Source organism: Oncorhynchus keta, chromosome 6 (assembly GCF_023373465.1).
Source record: "Oncorhynchus keta strain PuntledgeMale-10-30-2019 chromosome 6, Oket_V2, whole genome shotgun sequence".
NCBI classification, from domain to species: domain Eukaryota; kingdom Metazoa; phylum Chordata; class Actinopteri; order Salmoniformes; family Salmonidae; genus Oncorhynchus; species Oncorhynchus keta.
In genome coordinates, this window is record NC_068426.1 from 20084748 (window position 1) to 20100583 (window position 15836).

Consider the following 15836-nt stretch of genomic DNA (forward strand, 5'->3'; position numbering starts at 1 on the left):
GTGTACTGTATGGCGTCGTGTGGGCGAGCGGTTTGCTGATGTCAACATTGTGAACAGAGTGCCACATGGTGGAGGTGGGGTTATGGTATGGGCAGGCATAAGCTACGAACAACGAACACAATTGCATTTTATCAATGGTAATTTGAATGCACAGAGATACCGTGCATACTCACAAGACGTCACCCATTGAGTATGTTTGGGAAGCTCTGAATGTATACGACAGCATGTTCCAGTTCCCAACAATATCAAGATACTTCGCACAGCGTTTGAAGAGGAGTGCGACAACATTCCACAGGCCACAATCAACAGCCTGATCAACTCTTATGCGAAGGAGAAGTGTCGCGCTGTATTAGGCAAATGGTGGTAACACCAGATATTGACTGGTTTTCTCATCTACGCCCCTACCTTTTTTTAAGGTGTCTGTGACCAACAGATGCATATCTGTATTCCCAGGCATGTGAAATCCATAGATTAGGGCCTAATGAATGTATTTCAATTGACTGATTACCTTATATGAACTGTAACTCAGTAAACTCAGTCAAATCTAGAATTTTTTGCATTTTGTGTTTATATTTTTGTTCACTGTACTTCTGGGCACGGAGAACACCAGTACCCGCGCGTACCTGAAAAACAATACAATGAGTGCTCTAAAACAGCTGGCTGACAAAAGCAAACAATGATAAATCAATGGATAAATCTGATGTGTTGGAATAAAGGCTATTTTTTTTTATCAAGGAGCCATAGCAAACAAATGGCAAAATGAAGACATACAAAGGAAAATCTATGCAGACAGGGGCTCAGCTGAGGCTGAAATCCAGCACTACTGAGTGGACAGTGCCTCCACATAGAAATAAATGGTTTAAACCATGACAGATAGATGGAGGTGTTTATTTATGTACCACTGTAAAACATATTTAACACTACCTTTTTAACAAATAGGGAATGGTTAAATGAGCATTATTTACATGAGCATTTATGGGAGCTAACTTCTCATTCAGTGAACCTGAGCTCCCCCTGGTTTCCCTGTAATTCGCACATTGCCCACTAACTTCAAAACTGAAGGGCCACCACAGCACTGTTTTGCTGTTTGACTGCAATACATTATACGCGCAATAGATGGTGCCAATGTGTTTTTCATATGCTTTGGTGAAGTGAGTTGTTGTGACTTCATTATGACCACCTCAAATACATTTGCTTTGAATTAGACCAATATTTTTAGTCCAAGCTGTTATCAAATCAAATTTTACTGGTCACATACACATATTTAGAAGATGTTATTGCGGGTGTAGGGGAAAATGCTTGTGTTATCATTCTGACCTGGCTTTCTCTTTTATATCACTCTCCCCCTCACATCTCTGTCATTCCTACTTTTACAACATCCCGTACATTTCTTTCCATAGCTGCTTTCATGTTTCCTAGACAATGCACACTGATGATTTTCCAGGGAAAGAAGATAAATTCATTAGACATCATTACATTGTGCGGTTGGTATGTGCAAAGTTCAAACATTCAGAAGTCCAGGGTTCATGCACTTGGAGTCACAGACAATCTCCTCCCATGCATTTCAGATGCCATACTTTCTGAGGTTGAAAAGTACTGATCATTATGGGGTGGGAGTGAAACCAGAAGCTCCAGTGTAGTTGTGGGCCAGGGCAGTACAGTGTGAGAGGCTCCTCCTCCTGGATGCTGTGTATGGGCCTACAAGTATTTGGCAGCCTACGTGCAGAATGCCACGTTGCCTGTGGTGTGTGTATATGTGTGTGCTGCCCAGATTCAGTTCTAGACTCTTAAGTTGAGTAATGGAAACCTGCTGTCTATGAAAGAAAACATTGAAATTGTCTGTCTGGATGTTTATTTGTCTGCAGTGTAGAAATGGCAACCTGGTTTCAAATGTTTGGTGATGGTGGATGTGAAAGTGAAGAATTGATAAATAATTTGACTGAGATTGTAAAGGGGATATAAATGCGGAAATTGTGCCTGGATAGAAGAGTTGAGGGGTTATAAAGGAATAAGCTGTATTGGGGTGAATGTGAGGAAGAGGAGGAGGTCATAGTAGGAGCACCACTATGCCTGCTGCCTCATTTTATACTGCTGACAATGGTTTCTTATCTAAACTTTTTATTTCTTTTTTTAGCTGATTTTGCTCTCCATAAGTGGCAGTCTTTGAATAATTCTTAGTGTGTCCACTAGTCTGTCTGGGCCCAAAGTCAGAAAATGAGAATTCCAGCAACGTGGACAAACGAACTGGGTTAATGGCTTGCAGATGTGGTTCCACTGTCTAGGGAACACTGTGCTGCCCTTAACGGAGAGAGCGGAGGCTGCATGGGAAGTGATTCAATGAGTTACGAGGAAAAACAACAAGTACAGATGGTTCTGTTACGGTGGACCAAGAAGAACCAACCCAAAAACACCTGTGCATCATTTTTACTTTTTGGGGAACTTATGGTATGTTACTTTAGTATGCTGAATCATAAGAGTCTAGTCTCTGCAATCAAATCATGTCCAAAACATAATCAAAATGAATCATTAAAATGTCTTCCCTCTTCTTTCTCTGGAAAGATCGGCCATCTACACAAAATACTCTGTAATGTCAAAGAGGAAGAAAAAGTCAAACATGATTTAAATATGAATAAACGTTAAATAACTAAACAATAGTTGTTGCATAAGTATGCAGCTTCCTTAGTCAATGCATGTTAGAGACACCTTTGGCATCGATTACAGCTGTGAGTCTTCTTGGGTAAGTCTATAAGAGCTTTTCACACCTGAATTGTGCAATATTGGTCCATTATTCTTTAAAAGTTTCTTCAAACCCTGTCAAGATCATGGCTAGACCACAATGTTCAAGTCTTGCCAAAGATTTTGAAGCAGATTTAAGTCAAAACTGTATATTGGCCACTCAGGAACTTCCACTGTCTTCTAGGTAAGCAACTTCAGTGTAGATTTGGCCTTGTGTTGTAGGTTATTGTCCTGCTGAAAGGTGAATCCCTCTCCCAGTCTCTGGTGTAAAGCAGACTGAAGCAAATTTTTCTCTAGGATTTTGCCTGTGCTTAGCTCCATCCCGTTTCTTTTTATCCTGGAAAAACTCCCCAGTATTAGCAGATGTCAAGGATAGCCATACCCATGATGCAGCGACCACCATGCTTGAAAATAAGGAGGCAGTTACTCAGTGTTGTGTTGAATTTGCCCCAAACATAAGTCTTTGAATTCAGGCCCAAAAGTTGATTCCTTTTCTGTTTTTTTTTTGCAGTATTACTTTAGTGCCTTGTTTGCATAGAAGATGCATTTTTTTGAATATTTTAATTCTGTATATTTGTATAATTTCTTTACTGTCATTTAGGTCATTATTGTGGAGTCACTACAATGTTGTTGATCCATCCTCAGTTTTCTCCCATCACAGCCATTGAACTCTGTAGCTGTTTTAAAATCACCAATGGCCTCATGATAACATCCCTGGGCAGTTTAATTCTTGCCCTACAGGTCAGTTCAGAAGGATGAATGTATCTTGGATGTGTCTGGGTGGTTTAATACATCATTCACAGCATAATGAATAACTTGACCATGCTTATAGAGATATTCAATGTCTGATTTGTTATTTTCACACCATCTACCAATCATTGTCCTTTATGAGGCTTTCCAAAACATACCTGGTCTTTGTAGTTGAATCTGTGCTTGAAATTCAATACTTGACTGAGGGACCTTGCAGATGTTGTATGTATGGGGGACAGAGGAAGGAGTAGTCATTCAAAAATCATGTCAACCCCTCTTATTTCACACAGCGAGTCTATGTAATTTATGTGATTTGTTAAGCCAAATTTTATATCCGAACTAATGTAGGCTTTGCTAAACAAAGGGGCTGAATACTTATGCAACAACTATATTTTAGTTATAATTTTAATTTTTTTAAATATACATTTTCTTCCACTGACACACTGTTTTACTCATATCATATGTATATACTGCATTCTACAGTATTCTAGTCAATGCCACTTCAACATTGCTCGTTCCAGTATGTATATATTTCTTCATTCCATTATTTTATCTTTATTGTTGTGAATTGTTAACACTGCACTGTTGATAATACTGCACTGTTGAAGCCTGGAACACAATCATTTCGCCATACCAGCAGTAACATCTGCTAAATATGTTTACGCTACAAATAACATTTAATTTGATGTTCTTTCCGAAGACAGGAAAATATTTTTACTTTTGAGGGCCCTGTAAACGTAAATAGATCATTGTATCCCCGTGGTTGTCATTGTTTCTTATTTGAGATTTAACTGTGTATCTTGATTATATCTGAGGCCGATGGCTACTCCCACCTCACTGGATCAAACGTCTGCTATACATCTCTGTGTCTAAGACAATTCCAAGAGGTTCGGAGGGAGGACACATTCTGGGGGAGATCAAATCATGCCTCTTGGCTCTGATTCGCCTTCAGAGAGCTTACACAAGGAATGATGTCAAGTCATGTGACTCTGGTCTGAAACGTGCAGAGAAGACTATTTTATAATTCAGTACTGACCAGCCAATTCTATAAATGTGGATTTTTCCACAGTGTGTGGTCTGACAAATTCTAAGAAGATTTAGGGACAAAATAAATTATATGGTCATCTATTATAATTATCGGAGGTCATACACAAGTGCTTCTTTCCAGATTCTCATTCAGATTGTCTCTTTGTGTGGTCGATGACAAGGCCTTCGTGGATACATTGATTAGCCAAATACTGTTTAATGAATCATTATTAATAGAAAGTGCCCAGTCCCCAATGGAAAACATTCCTGTTACAAAACTATGGGACAGTAAGAAACCAGATGCATTACTTTAGTTTGCTACAATCTGCCCCCTAGTGTAAAATGTGGGTATGGAAATAAGATCTTAGTGTATATATATATATATTTTTTTTTTTTACATAGTATGCATTTTGATAGTGTCCAGCAGTGTTGACTGTGGATTGAGAGATTAGAATGTATTGCGTTCTGGTGATTTTTAAAATCTGGTACTGCAGTACAGTCGTGGTGACTGTGGTCAGTCATTTAAAAAAGACATTTCCGAGACGACATGACAGAGAAAAATGAAAACCATTGATTTAAGGTAACCCAACTATATATTATGTCCCTAGTGTTAACAACAGGGAAGTGTTTTCTTTGGCATACTGTAAGGGAAGATTAAAAATTCCCGATATGTCCAGGACTTTAGGGATCAACGTGGTCATACTGCAATCTGAGGCAACATTGAAACAGTCCCAAATGAAAGAACAGAGAGACCGCAATGAGTTTATTGCATAGAATAACTGCTGCATAAATTCATATAGCTACGCTTAAAAATAAGAGCAACACATTGCCAAAAAAGGACCAAAGGGAAAGAAGCTGGAATTTTTTGTTCAGTTTTTGCTTATGTGAGTGAACATCGCAATGACATGTTTACATTTTAGAGCTCCTGTGAGAAAGTTGATGTGCAAAGACCATTTTGGCACGATGAGGTTGCACTTTTGTCAGAGGTCATCCAACAAAGTAAGTGCTATTTATCCTAACATTTGCGTTCCTGCTGATCTGGCCAATGAGCTTGTTATTTTCTTATCACATACTATAAGAAATAGGCCTGCTGTTGCAAAATCAGAATTGTTTTAAGTAGTCTGACTTTATAAAATTGTGCGTGCGTGTGTGTGCTCTCTCCCAGATGTATTTCCTGGGTGGGGTAATTGCAGAAAGGCATTGTGACTGTGATTATGTGCTTATACTGTGATGTGCTTTTGCAAGCCCTAAGCAGTCATTAGCAAAGTCCACACATCAGTGATTCTACCTTGATGACCAAGGTGACACAGGGATTATTTTACTAACTGAGGGACCTGTTGAAAATGTTTCATATAGAAATATTTGTAATTTAACTGGTTAGTTAGTTAACATGTTTAGTTTGTAGGCTACACATCTGAAACTCATGTTAATTACACCGCACATGTCTGACAGTTATAATAACGTCAGACAGTGCAAGAAAAACACAACACATGGTTTTATATTATCAAATTCTGGAGTAGACCCATTAAGAGGGTCGGCGTCAAGTAGCCTATCCATCCAGTTGTTACATGAGCACCATGCCATTCTGGGCTTGTCTAACAACGGAATTAGAAACTTCATGTGTTCAACTCCTCCTCCTCCCCACTCTTAGCGCATCTGCTAGACTCTGGACAGAACGACGTGAGGTTGCGTGGAGAACATAGCAATACTGGTGCAGGTTTTTCAGCATTTAATGTAGTGTAAATTAGACTTACTTTGAAAAGTCATTGAATGTACCTTATTTTCAACGGGAAAATGATATACCACATAAAGTAAAATATTAGTAATTATCAGTCATAACCTATTTAGTTGAATTAGTTGTATTATGGGAGTGCGTTCATTTGTCACGCTTTATGCGTGTGCGCACGTATGTTTATTCGTTTGCATACTGCAAACTGTCCAATCTCAGCGGAATCCACCAGAGACAAGGCCAGGAAATAACCAAGCCGCAGGTACATTACGGCAGACAATACAATGGGCGCACAATGGTCAAGTTTTTAGCCTTCTGAGTCACGGCTCGGAATATCGACCACCAAAGCAAAGAGGCGCCGATAAAGAGCAAGTCCAAGAGAGACCTGTCACCATCATTAGCGATGGGGAAGCCAACAAACCCTCTGATTCATCGAAACCGCTTCCCTCATCTATTCACACAGTGTCCGGCGCAGGAGCGCGCCCGCGCTGGATACCACCTCGAGTTTCAAGGCCCCCTAGGGGACAGGGGCACCAGCAACAGGATGCCCATCCAAGTGGCCTTGCAGAAACGAAGGCAAATGGCACGACGAATGGGACACAGGACAAACCGTCCCCATCGCCGAGAAGAGAAGACATGATGGCAGGAGATGATCCTTACAACCCATACAAGACCTCAGATTCAGATAATCCTTACTACAATTACTATGACGTGTACGAGAGTCCCAGGCGCAGAGAGAGACCTGGATATGGCACAAGGTACCATCAGAACGGTAAGAATGGTTGAATTGGTTGGAATTTGAGATGCATTTGGCTGCAGAATTATTTTCCCAGTACATGTAGCTTTAAAAAGAAAAGTTCTGTGTTATTGTTTTTCTTCATATAACATTAACTTGTGATTAAGACAAATACATATCCTTTAGGTCTGCCTGATCTTGTGCCAGATGCATACTACATTCAAGCTTCTGCATATGTCCAGAGAGTTCCTATGTACAACCTCCGATGTGCAAATGAAGAGAACTGCTTGTCAAGGTACTATTGGAACAAACACTACAGATTTAAAGAGAAGGTTATTGTCCAACAACTTCATTTGTGTGAGTCAGATTGTGTGAGTTGTAACTCTTGAGCGTTTGTGGTTTAAGGTTGCCCTAGGTGTTTCTACACCTGCATTGCTTGCTGTTTGGGGTTTTAGGCTGGGTTTCTGTACAGCACTTTGAGATATCAGCTGATGTACGAAGGGCTATATAAATACATTTGATTTGATTTGATTTAAATATAATCCTGCTGCCAGTTGTAAGTGTCGACTGGTAGAATTCAACAAACCGTTTAAACGCTCCTCGGTTTACATGGAGAAATCATCACTAGTCAAACGGGTAAACTCATTATCAAAACTAACGCAAACAACCATATCCTTCTCGAAAGGAATCACTACTCGGCTGTACCAAACCTTTCCCATAAATGTAAGACCAAACACTTTATTTAAAAGAAGGGTTTTGGATTATAAATGCACTCTATTCAATTCTGTGTCCAAAGTGTATTCAGTTTGTGATGTTGTGTTGGTGTGGCAGTTCAGCCTACAGAGCAAGAGACTATGACACCCGCATGCTTCTGAGGTTCCCACAACGTGTGAAGAACCAGGGGACAGCTGACTTCCTGCCAAGCAGACCGCGCTACTCCTGGGAATGGCACAGTTGTCACCAGTGAGTCTCTCCCAGTCTGTCTATATGACTTTCCACCTATGTCCAGATGTGTATGTTTCTCTGTCTCTATCTGCCAGTTACACAAACACTGTATCGTTTGTGCTGTTCTTTCTTTTTCCTTCTCTGTCTTACAGAGTAGATATATGTCCTTCTATTGATCATTAACATACTGATCTCATCAGACTCATTGGTCTGTCAAATATAGCATTGCAACATTTTATGGTAATGTATTTGACTCCAATTTCCACTTCAAAATATTTGACTCCAAAACACAACTTGTACTGCACCTGAGAAATGTGATTCTGGATGTGTAGCCAGAACCTTCAGAGAGAGATGTCTATAACCTGTATACATTCAAAATATGCAAGTTCTCTTGATTCCATAGACGCCTGCATTTCACATTACCTCAGCCCATAGCTATGCTCTGAAGTAAGTCACATAATGTACTAACATCAAGTATGGGGAACATTTGGCAGAGTTCCAGTTAACATATTGACTTACATCCTGTAGTTGGTTTTTGTACAACTGATTTGTAAATCTCAGTCTCATTGACTGGATCTTGACCTGAAACCTTAAAAAATGCATTCCTCAGCATTGGAACAACATGTTTTAATTTTTCTACAGTGCATGTTTGATTGAATGCCAGCCAAAGTGATGACCATGTTATTGAATCAGTTATTTTACACTGATCAACCTCCATTGTCCTGATTCTCTCCAGACATTACCACAGCATGGACGAGTTCAGCCACTATGACCTGCTGGATTCCGGTGGGAGGAGTGTGGCTGAGGGACACAAGGCCAGCTTCTGCCTGGAGGACAGCTCCTGTGACTACGGCTACTACAGACGCTTTGCTTGCACCTCACACACCCAGGTTACCAACACAACCCTTGTGGCTTTATGTCATGTTGACAATCCGACCCCAGGAAGACTAGCTGTCACCATTGCCATCGGCTAATGGGGATCCGAATAAAAAAATAAATCATAAATGTCCAACCATGGATGATTTTCCTGCTTTATCTCATCTCTCAACTAATAACTGGACAGTGCCAATTTTACTCTTCTTGTAAGTCTAGATTGTATAACTAGTTGTTTAGTTCCAGGGTATGATGTCCAGCAAAACACTGAGCCTATGTACAGACTTGCAATGCAATAATACCAGCACAAGTGTATATCAGTTAGGCCTGCTCAGTGCCTGTCAGTTGTCAATTGTGTCTGGACCAAACATGTTCTTGTTTTCTGTGTGTGTGTGTGTGTGTGTGTGTGTGTGTGTGTGTGTGTGTGTGTGTGTGTGTGTGTCTGTCTCTCTATCTGCCTCTCTGTATGTCTGTCTGCCTGTCAGTCTGCATCTATGTGCGTGTTACAAGACTGCCAGTGCCCCTATCATTAATCCTAAATGTGCCTGCCTATCATCATTCATCCTACATGTGTTTGTCTATCATCTTTAATTTACCTAGGATAGGATAAAGTAATCCTTCTCACCCCCCTTAAAAGATTTAGATGCACTATTGTAAAGTGGCTGTTCCACTGGATGTCATAAGGTGAATGCACCAATTTGTAAGTCGCTCTGGATAAGAGCGTCTGCTAAATGACTTAAATGTACATGTAAATGTAAATACTCTGCAGGGTTGGGGTCAATTCCATTTAAGTTCCAGTCAATTCAGAAAGTAAACCAAATTCCAATTCCACATGTTCCTCATTTAAAATAATTTAACATAAATGGAATTGGAATTTCAATGTTCTTCTTGAAATTGACTGGAATTGAAATGGAATTGACCCCTACCCTGATACTCTGTAATGGAATGTAGGTGCTTCTTACTGTTGTCTAATCAGAGGTTTCATGTTGCTCCTTTGGTTATAGGGCCTTAGTCCAGGATGTTATGATACCTATAACGCAGACATCGACTGCCAGTGGATTGATATTACAGATGTGAAACCTGGGAACTATGTCCTGAAGGTTTGTCACAAAAACAGATGACATTATTGGCACTTTGTAGCTGAACACCGTCACACATTCCCATACCATCTCTAAGAAGAATTTCTGTTGTTTTTATGAAACGCTATGAAACATTTGTACTTCTACCCTTTTTTTTGCTCTTTTTGTGTTTTAGATCAGTGTGAACCCCAGCTATCAGGTTCCAGAGTCTGACTACAGCAACAACATTGTGCGCTGTGAGGTCCGCTATACTGGCAACTACGCCTATGTGTCAGGATGTCACGTCTCACAGTGAGTCTCGAAATCCCTTCTCTCATTTTGCATAACATTGTGCATGTTGTTTTTATAGTAGGAGTCGGGAGTAGGAGTAGGTCTAGGAAACCAGCCCAACTTTCAACACATGATTACTCAGCATCTTATTCACTGTAGTGTGCCAGACAGTAATCCTTTATAAACTTATTGTGACCATCTAATAATCAGAACTCACATTACAGGAAATATTATGCTGTGTGTTTTGATGTATGTGCTGTATGTGATGGAATTCTTTATTATTTTCTTCTCAGCTATTAAGAGGGGGATGTCACTCTCCAAACCACTGAGAAGCAATTCTGTGAAAACTCCATAGCAGAAAATGACAGAAAATTTGTGGATAAAGCACACATGGATAACTGCAATTATGTAAAAATGGCCATACTCTTACCAAATTGACAGTTGACCAATTTTTCCGGTTAATGTAAAAAAAAAAACTCTGAGGTACATTTTATTCCTAAATTAAACATGTTTTTGTAAAGCCATTCTGTATGTTCAATGAGGAGGTAATAAAATATGGATCTAATTACTTGATAGGTTTAGAACGAAAAGTATAGCCTCTATATTACATAGCCTATAGTTGGTTTTAAAAGGTCTAAACCAAATACATTGCATTTCAGATGTTAAAACCCCACCAAAATTCGAAATGGCTTGTTTTTTTTTACATATCAATTACAATATTCAGCACCACATTGTATGGAATCCATCTTCAGCTTGCTTAAAAAGCACAAAATGTAGCGCATGGTGAGATACAATTTTGTTTTTAACCATGACATATTTCCCTCATCGTTGTATGTGTTTTACGTCAAACATATCATCACTTTAATCTTTCTATAATTATTCACATTTGCTTGCTATAGCTTGTATGTTTACAACTCAAGTTCAAGGTCACTTTAGATTTTTAAATGACATTAAAGGGTTTGAAAATTGGTATTTATTAGCAGTACACAGATCAGTTTTTTTGTAGGCCCAGGAATCAACTTCCAAAAATGAAATTTAGCATGAAATGAGTTATCAAATGGAAAAATATTCTCTCAGTCCCATTGCAAAATGTGTAGAATTGCAGGAATTTAACTCTAAAATGTATCCTCTGTCAAGAGGTGGGCCACTAAAATGTTTTGCTCACAAGTTGCCCATCCTTGAGTAAAAGTATTTCCCATATAGTACTGGATACTGTACATACTGTGCCTGTGCTCTGAACCAAATATTCAAACAGAATTAGAATTAATTTGTTTTGTGAAATGCTTTTACTTATGGTTAGTCTGCGAGCTATCTCTTTTGTGCTGTTTTGTTTGATATTTATGCAATGAAAAAGCTCATATAACTGCACCGTTTTGATGTATTCCAGGAAATCTACTTGAATAAATCATTGTGACATTCATTGTGATTTTGTTTTCTTATTGAAACCATCGAAATATATTGTAGCTGGTTTTCACACAGTTGATTAATTTGAGATACAAATTATGTTGGTAAATTGATTAATGAGGCTCGCGGTCGTAATACCTCTCCACCCAAGTAGAGAGCAGCAGTGTGACTTTATTGTACGCTACAGTCAAAACAAGAAGAAGAATCCATTTCAACGAAATTTAACTTGCTAGCAAGCTGGCTCCCAAAACCTCCATATGTGTTTGCAAGTTCATATATATCTCGGGGCTTCATGCATTTAGTGTTGGAGTTGTTTTTCCAAAATGCATAACGTCAGGATTTTCATTCCATCGTTCCGTTCAGAGGACAATCCGATTGAGAAAGGGTACACGGTAAGAGATCTTGAATGTCCTCTGCACCAGTAACGTTAAGCCTGTGCAAAAACCGCAGAACCACAATCATAGCATTGCAGGTTTGCTACACATGGTTGAAAACAAACCAAGAGTATCTTAGCTACTTCAATTTGGACAATGTTAGCTACTATCAAGGCAAACATGACGTGCCTAGAGTGGGAGTAAAGAAGACCCCGGTTGAGAGCGATCCATTCTAGGAATTTTGACCAGCGACCTTAAAAATCGATTTTGACTGGTAGTCCTGACAGGGTGTGAAACTCCCGACCGTTTCATTTTGATAACAAAGTCACGAAAGAGCAGTTTTGTCCAACTAGCGTATTGTTTTAAATGGCTATGACTGTCAAATGTGAATTTGTTCAAATCAGGGTCATGTCTTTCAGCCTGTACGTTCACATTTATTTAACATTTCCTAACCATGACTGTGGTTATTTTTCTTCTCCAGGTCTTTAAAATCGACGTGCTAATGAATGGCAGACAGCATACAGTGAAGAAGCGCTACAGTGAATTTCATCATCTCCATAAAATAGTGAGTTTTTGTGTACCATCGATTATTTTCTGTCACGGCCATGCAAAATACTGACTAACTATTCTTGGTGCAAGAACAGAGCCCACTTTACTTTCTAAACATATATTGTATTCTGCAACATCCTGAGCCATCATTGTCAATGATATTGTAAGGCTGGTCTCGGTTTGTGGGGTGATAATTAGTGGAATCGGCTTGAGCTAGGCTTTGAAAGACTCCTCTACCCTCATCCACAGATTGCCCTGTGACCATGCTCAATTTGATATTTGCTTCTTTCAGCTGAAGAAGAGTATGACACCTCCTGAGATACCCTCTAAGCATGTACGGAACTGGATTCCCAAAGTTCTGGAGCAGAGAAGACATGGTCTGGAACTATATCTACAGGTAATGAGAATACAACCACAGGGCTACACTGACTAGATATTTGGAATCCACACACTCTCAATCATTTGTATTAATAGGACCACTGACCTTTTTCCCCTGACTACCATTTGCTTTTGTTTTTGTTTTTCTTGTCTGTTATTCCACAGACTATAATTATGGAGAATGAAGTTCTCCCAAAGATATTCCTGGATTTCCTCAACATCCGCCACTTTCCCTCACTGACAAAAATGGAAAGTTGTGGGTGAGTTTTTATACAATGTGCCCTATAAAAGTGAGGCTACTTTTATAACATCTCATCTGGGAAAGAAAATAGTTCCTCTAGAAAATCCGTTTGGGGATATTATATATCTTGCATTATTTTTCTTTCTTTAAAGGTCATTTGAAACTGAATCTGAAGAGGCAAGGTTTGTTAAGTGATTTTATGTTGATTAGATTTGTAGTAGTGAATGTGTTGTAGGCTAACTTCAAAGTATGATGTCAAAATGCAAGTTCAGATTGCTAACTATTCTGAATAATTTTGTCAGAACATTGGCTTTATTAGACTTGTGAAACTTCTCCTTCTCCTCTCTGGTCTCTCTCTCTAGTAAACTGACCCACCAACCAGCAATGCTCTACCATAGAGACCCCTACATGCTCCCGTCCTCCCACGGTAACATATCTTTACACATCTTCAGGCTGCCCATGAATATACATTCAATATGGTTGCAATATTAAAGATCTATTTTGTCATATTTTAATCAAGTCAAGTTTATTTGTCATATGCACCGGTGGTCCTTCTGTGGCTCAGTTGGTAGAGCATGGCGCTTGTAACGCCAGGGTAGTGGGTTCGATTCCCGGGACCACCCATACGTAGAATGTATGCACACATGACTGTAAGTCGCTTTGGATAAAAGCGTCAGCTAAATGGCATATATATATATATATATACACAATGCTCCCCCTCAATAATGCAACAAATAAGAATATTAAAAAAAATTTAATACAATATGTAAATAGAAGCTCATTCGAATACGAATGTATCTTGTAAATACAATAATAATTTGAAGCGGGAATGTAATATTGTATAGAACAAATCAGTTTTACTTTGCTTTTTTTCTCCCCACAGATACATTTTCAAATGTTGTCATAGAAGGAGTGATACATGGAATATTCTTCCCAGACCTTCAACCAAGGTAGAGTTACTGTATGGCAGCTTGGAGGACTTACTAGTAACTCCATGAAGATTAAGAAATGAACAGCTTGTATGAGTCAATTTTGTAAACATTTAATAGTTGTGTGTTTATGATTATAATATTTTGTGGTTTGTTTCTGTGTTAATGGATATCTTGATAATATTTGAGATGAAACGACTCAAAGAACTGCATTTTCTGAATTATTGTTATTCAAAGATGAACACTGTCATGATGTCATGACAGCATTTAAGATAATGCATATATTCAGCCTCATGGACCCACAGGCTGTATCCATCTACTAATGGTCTTTCACTCAAATTAAGGTGAGACCTTGAAGTTTTACACGGTGAAATAACATCACGAGGTCAAACACTTAACTCTAATATATTAGCTATGAATTAATGAAGGGCAACCGATCAAACATTTCAAACATGTGATTAAAAAGCTGAAATATAAAAAGGGAAACTGAACTTGTACTGTCAGTGTAATAAGATGTCTAATGTTGGTCTGCCTTATCTCAACTTTGTGTGAGTCCCTTTTTTTATTTTAAAGCAGATCAATGTGGTTCATTGTTGCTCTTTTTGAACATGGGACTGCTGCTGTAAACCTACAGGGCCATTTACACGCCAGTCAGTTTTGATCCAATTTAAAGTGACTGACGCCGTACAGATCTGAACTCCTCGTGATGCTGTAGTGTTCCGCATATGGTAATGCTGTGTGTGTAATTGATAAGCCTCATACCCAGCTGATGCTTTTTCGTAGTAAGTCCAGCTTAGTTGGTCTGACATTACTTTGCGCTTGTCATTCATTAGACAATTATGGATGGCTAATAATATAGACACTCTGAAAGACATGAGGATGGTCTGGACTTTCTATTGACTAGAGTTCTCTGCCATCCTTGATATTTCTATCTGATGTGGTCTCTGAATTGAGACCGGGTGAACATTAACACACTTAAAGCTAGGATCCTTTATTAAAACAGTGGTAATCCTGGATCTGTTTCAGTAAAAAGCTGAGGGATGGGGCAGGGGAAATGTTGCCACTCTCAAATTCATAGACAGAGCTATGGATGCAAGGACTGACCATCTTTGATATCAGCATTCGTTTTAACTATATTTTGAGGATAGTTTGTAAATGTAAACAAACATTGGATTAAAATAAGTTTATATTTTGGGTTCTGATGGGTACGGCTGTCAGGCATTTTTAAGTTGTATTTTTCAAGAATGAATTGGTATGTACGGGATAAACGCCAACTTTCAGTACATTACCTTGGAAATAATGGATGATGCAGTCCCTTCGAGGTTCATTCTTGCAGGGTAATGTACAGAACAGAGGCGTTTACTCCACTTATACCACAGTTGCCAAAGAAAACAATACTAAAGCACACATTTTCTAGGTAAAAAATAGCATGTTTGAGTATATTTTCATTTTGATGTGTGATTTCACCTGGTAATAACTAACGATTCTCGCTTTAAAGTAGAGGATTTTCCATTTGTTAAATGAGAAGTAAACTTGGGTTAGTTGGAGTCATGTATAGAACTGTCCACTTCAACTGAGATAAAATCATGCCTGTGTTGACAAATCCAGCCATTTTTGTTTTGGTATCTACTTTGTATATGTATGTCCTGTACAGTATGTATCTTGTGCCATGACACCCGACCAGTAATGATACTGTAGCACTTTAGGCAGAGCACAGTGATCTGTAAAGTATCATGATTAAGACTGATGGCAATAAAGCATGACATTTCCTTCATGGTTTCTTTTTTTTCTCATAATTTCCCCCATGTTTTAAGGTT

At 38.9% G+C, this 15836-nt stretch overlaps 2 protein-coding genes across 2 annotated transcripts; both read left to right on the forward strand.

The window, feature by feature from the left end:
- The first annotated feature begins 6131 nt into the window (after positions 1-6131).
- Positions 6132-11564, forward strand: LOC118385200 (protein-lysine 6-oxidase-like). Its single transcript, XM_035772138.2, has 7 exons — positions 6132-7013; positions 7164-7272; positions 7809-7940; positions 8659-8812; positions 9800-9895; positions 10050-10165; positions 10438-11564. Exons 1-7 carry the CDS (start codon positions 6377-6379, stop codon positions 10442-10444), a joined length of 1251 nt encoding a protein of 416 aa, XP_035628031.1. The 5' UTR covers positions 6132-6376; the 3' UTR covers positions 10445-11564.
- A 96-nt stretch (positions 11565-11660) lies between these two features.
- LOC118385201 (sorting nexin-24-like) lies at positions 11661-15793 on the forward strand. The gene is made up of 7 exons (XM_035772139.1): positions 11661-11940; positions 12404-12487; positions 12764-12868; positions 13015-13109; positions 13243-13272; positions 13453-13517; positions 13974-15793. The coding sequence occupies exons 1-7, from the start codon at positions 11872-11874 to the stop codon at positions 14042-14044; spliced, it is 519 nt and encodes a 172-aa protein (XP_035628032.1). The 5' UTR covers positions 11661-11871; the 3' UTR covers positions 14045-15793.
- The last annotated feature ends 43 nt before the right edge of the window (positions 15794-15836 follow it).

Coding starts and splice junctions, on each gene's coding strand:
- LOC118385200 (XM_035772138.2), top strand. CDS start 6,377: ATGGGAGTGCGTTCATTTGTCACGCTTTATGCGTGTGCGCACGTATGT. Junction 8,813..9,799: donor CTTGCACCTCACACACCCAG/GTTACCAACACA, acceptor CTTTGGTTATAG/GGCCTTAGTCCAGGATGTTA. Junction 9,896..10,049: donor CTGGGAACTATGTCCTGAAG/GTTTGTCACAAA, acceptor TTTGTGTTTTAG/ATCAGTGTGAACCCCAGCTA.
- LOC118385201 (XM_035772139.1), top strand. CDS start 11,872: ATGCATAACGTCAGGATTTTCATTCCATCGTTCCGTTCAGAGGACAAT. Junction 11,941..12,403: donor CGATTGAGAAAGGGTACACG/GTAAGAGATCTT, acceptor TTTCTTCTCCAG/GTCTTTAAAATCGACGTGCT. Junction 13,518..13,973: donor CATGCTCCCGTCCTCCCACG/GTAACATATCTT, acceptor TTCTCCCCACAG/ATACATTTTCAAATGTTGTC.